The 2,384-nt window shown below is 34.9% G+C and overlaps 1 protein-coding gene across 2 annotated transcripts in view; it reads left to right on the top strand.

Moving 5' to 3' along the window:
• Positions 1 to 1,673, top strand: part of mmadhca (metabolism of cobalamin associated Da) — a 16,802-nt gene extending 15,129 nt beyond the window's left edge. For both annotated transcript variants that reach the window (XM_073826905.1, XM_073826906.1), the window contains exons 7-8: positions 865 to 951; positions 1,035 to 1,673. In XM_073826905.1, the coding sequence (XP_073683006.1) occupies positions 865 to 951; positions 1,035 to 1,250 (303 nt within the window). In that variant the 3' untranslated portion in view covers positions 1,251 to 1,673. The remainder of the gene's footprint in view (positions 1 to 864; positions 952 to 1,034) is intronic.
• Positions 1,674 to 2,384: the final 711 nt, after the last annotated feature.

Raw genomic sequence — 2,384 nt, 5'->3', positions numbered from 1 at the left:
TTCGATGCTTCGCTAGTTGTTTTTGTCACTTCAGTTTTAATCAGGCAGTTTGTTCGGTCGGGCAAGTAAAAAAAAACATTTTAAAAGTATTTCGAAGGCTGGCGGTCAGCTAGCTCGACCTATATTTATTATTATTATTGATAACATTATATACAGAAAAAGGTCGTTTGACCTGTATTCTGCTACTGTGATTCTGAAGACGCAGTAACTTCCACAGAGGGAGAAAAAAATCTAGTTGTTAGCAACTGCCCTTAGCTAAGCCCTATATTCAGTTTTTTCAAGCTAAGTATCGCTAAACTTGCACTTCCCCATAGCTAAAAAGATAAATCCATTTTACTTCTGCGGTACAATCCGAGAGAGACTCGCGCCAATAACAGAAAGCTGATTGGCTATTGCATGCTGGTCTCATTTGTAGTTTAAATACAGCAAATTATATTTGGAATTGTGAAATAAAGAACTACAACACCACGGAAACAACAAAAAGAGAATTTAAATGAGCTTTAGAGGTAGCGTTACATGGACACCGGAAAAATAAGACCTGTGTAAAATTATTTAAGACCTAGAACAGCGAATTTAAGACTTTTTAAGGCCTAAAATTTTGATTTTTAAATTTTAGACTTTTTAAGACCCCGCGGAAACCCGGGTGATCTAAACTAAAATTACTCCAGTCACCATTTTAATATGCTGATTTTCTGTTGAAATCAGCTATGCAGCTTAATATTTTTTGTTGAAACCAAGACATGTATTTTATTTAAACAAAAGCCTTTTCCTGTCACTTTTGATCAATTTAATGCATCATTGTTTGAAGAAAACTATTAATTTATACTATGTATACTTAACTATTATTCAAACATCTGATTGCAGTTTGTCAGCGGTGCTAAAGAAATCTGCTTCACGCTGTGGAGAGGAGGCTACTGGGCCGATTTCATCAATCCACTGTCAGGAAAAGCTGTAAGTACCTTTATATCTCGATCCAAACGGATTCTCAGAGAAACACATAAGTGAGTTTATTTACGGAGTGTTTTCTCTTGCAGTTTTTCGGTGATCAGACGCCGGACTCTATTCTCCAGCGAGACATTGAGCGTCACGCTGGCTTTCACATCGAGGACCTGGCCTCATGTACGCTCATACGGCACGTCTTCAAGGGGACGTCCGCGTTTGTCTTAACGCTCATCACTAATGCACCTTCCAACAGTCTGATCATGGAAAAACTTCAAGGACACTCCAGCACCTCAGAGGACAAAGACTGATGGACATTTGCAAACCAAAAGCACTGTTTCTTAAATTTTTCAAACTTGCTGGTCATAATGTTACAAAAGAGATCAACTGCTGTTGATTCGGAAACACACACAGCAGAAATGCACATTTATTTATAAAATATAAACGCTCACAATAAAATAAACCCACGTTCAAGTTCAGGGGTGAAACCACATGGTGCTTTACAAAACATCAGCAGCCTTTGAGAGAACGTATTGTTGGTAAAACATCGTCTAGAGTTGGGACGTCTGAAAGAGAGGAAACGACTCGACTAGTGCCACAACATTACTATTTTAGGAGAACAAATCGTCTGTGCTTTATGATTTTAGTGCACTAGAATACTAACTGATGACCTTATAATTTCAGTTTGACTGATTGTTGTCTTGTTGAATGTAAATAAAGTTTATTCTCACCCAGTGTTTGCAAAAGTTCCAGTATGAACGAGTGGAAAACCGGGAAGAACTCCTCATGTTCCTTCAGCTTTATGATGATACTGTGAAATACGATACAAACTTCAATTGTCTGTTCGCTTATATTAAATCAACAGCAGTTTCCAAATAAATGAAAGAGCCTTTTTTGTGTAAATAGGTCCTGAATCTCACCTAACATTTAAATTGAACTTTTTTTCACATTTTTAAAAAAGCAATTAGACTCTCAAATGTAGGTTCTTTAAAAAAAATTATACAAATTTAAGCTTGAATTTTTAATAGACTATTCTTTAATAAATGTAATGTATAAATTGCTACAATTTATCGGTTCCAAGGAGATTCAGTACATTATCATTAATGTATTTGGTATCATACAAGGATGAACAAAGCTTGTAAATGTTCATATTTTACATATACACTTAAGTGGTATAATTTAATGGATTATGAAAGACCATGATTCAACAGTGAATAAAATTCAACATTAACTTAGATTAGCAGATGCTTTAAAAAACGCATTCAGTAGGATGAACTTACAATGATGTTGATCATTTATGCTGTAATTTTTAAATTTCATATTTAATGTCAACTACGATGAGTAAGTTGCTGTAAAGTTTGACACATAATATTAACAAATTGAACAGTATTATTTTGATAGTTCATGCATGGACTTAAAGGGATAGTTCACCCAAAAATGAAAAT

Source organism: Garra rufa, chromosome 21, assembly GCF_049309525.1.
Source record: "Garra rufa chromosome 21, GarRuf1.0, whole genome shotgun sequence".
Taxonomy (NCBI): domain Eukaryota; kingdom Metazoa; phylum Chordata; class Actinopteri; order Cypriniformes; family Cyprinidae; genus Garra; species Garra rufa.
The sequence above is the reverse complement of the archived record's forward strand: the minus strand, read 5'-3'. Positions and strand labels throughout refer to the sequence as shown.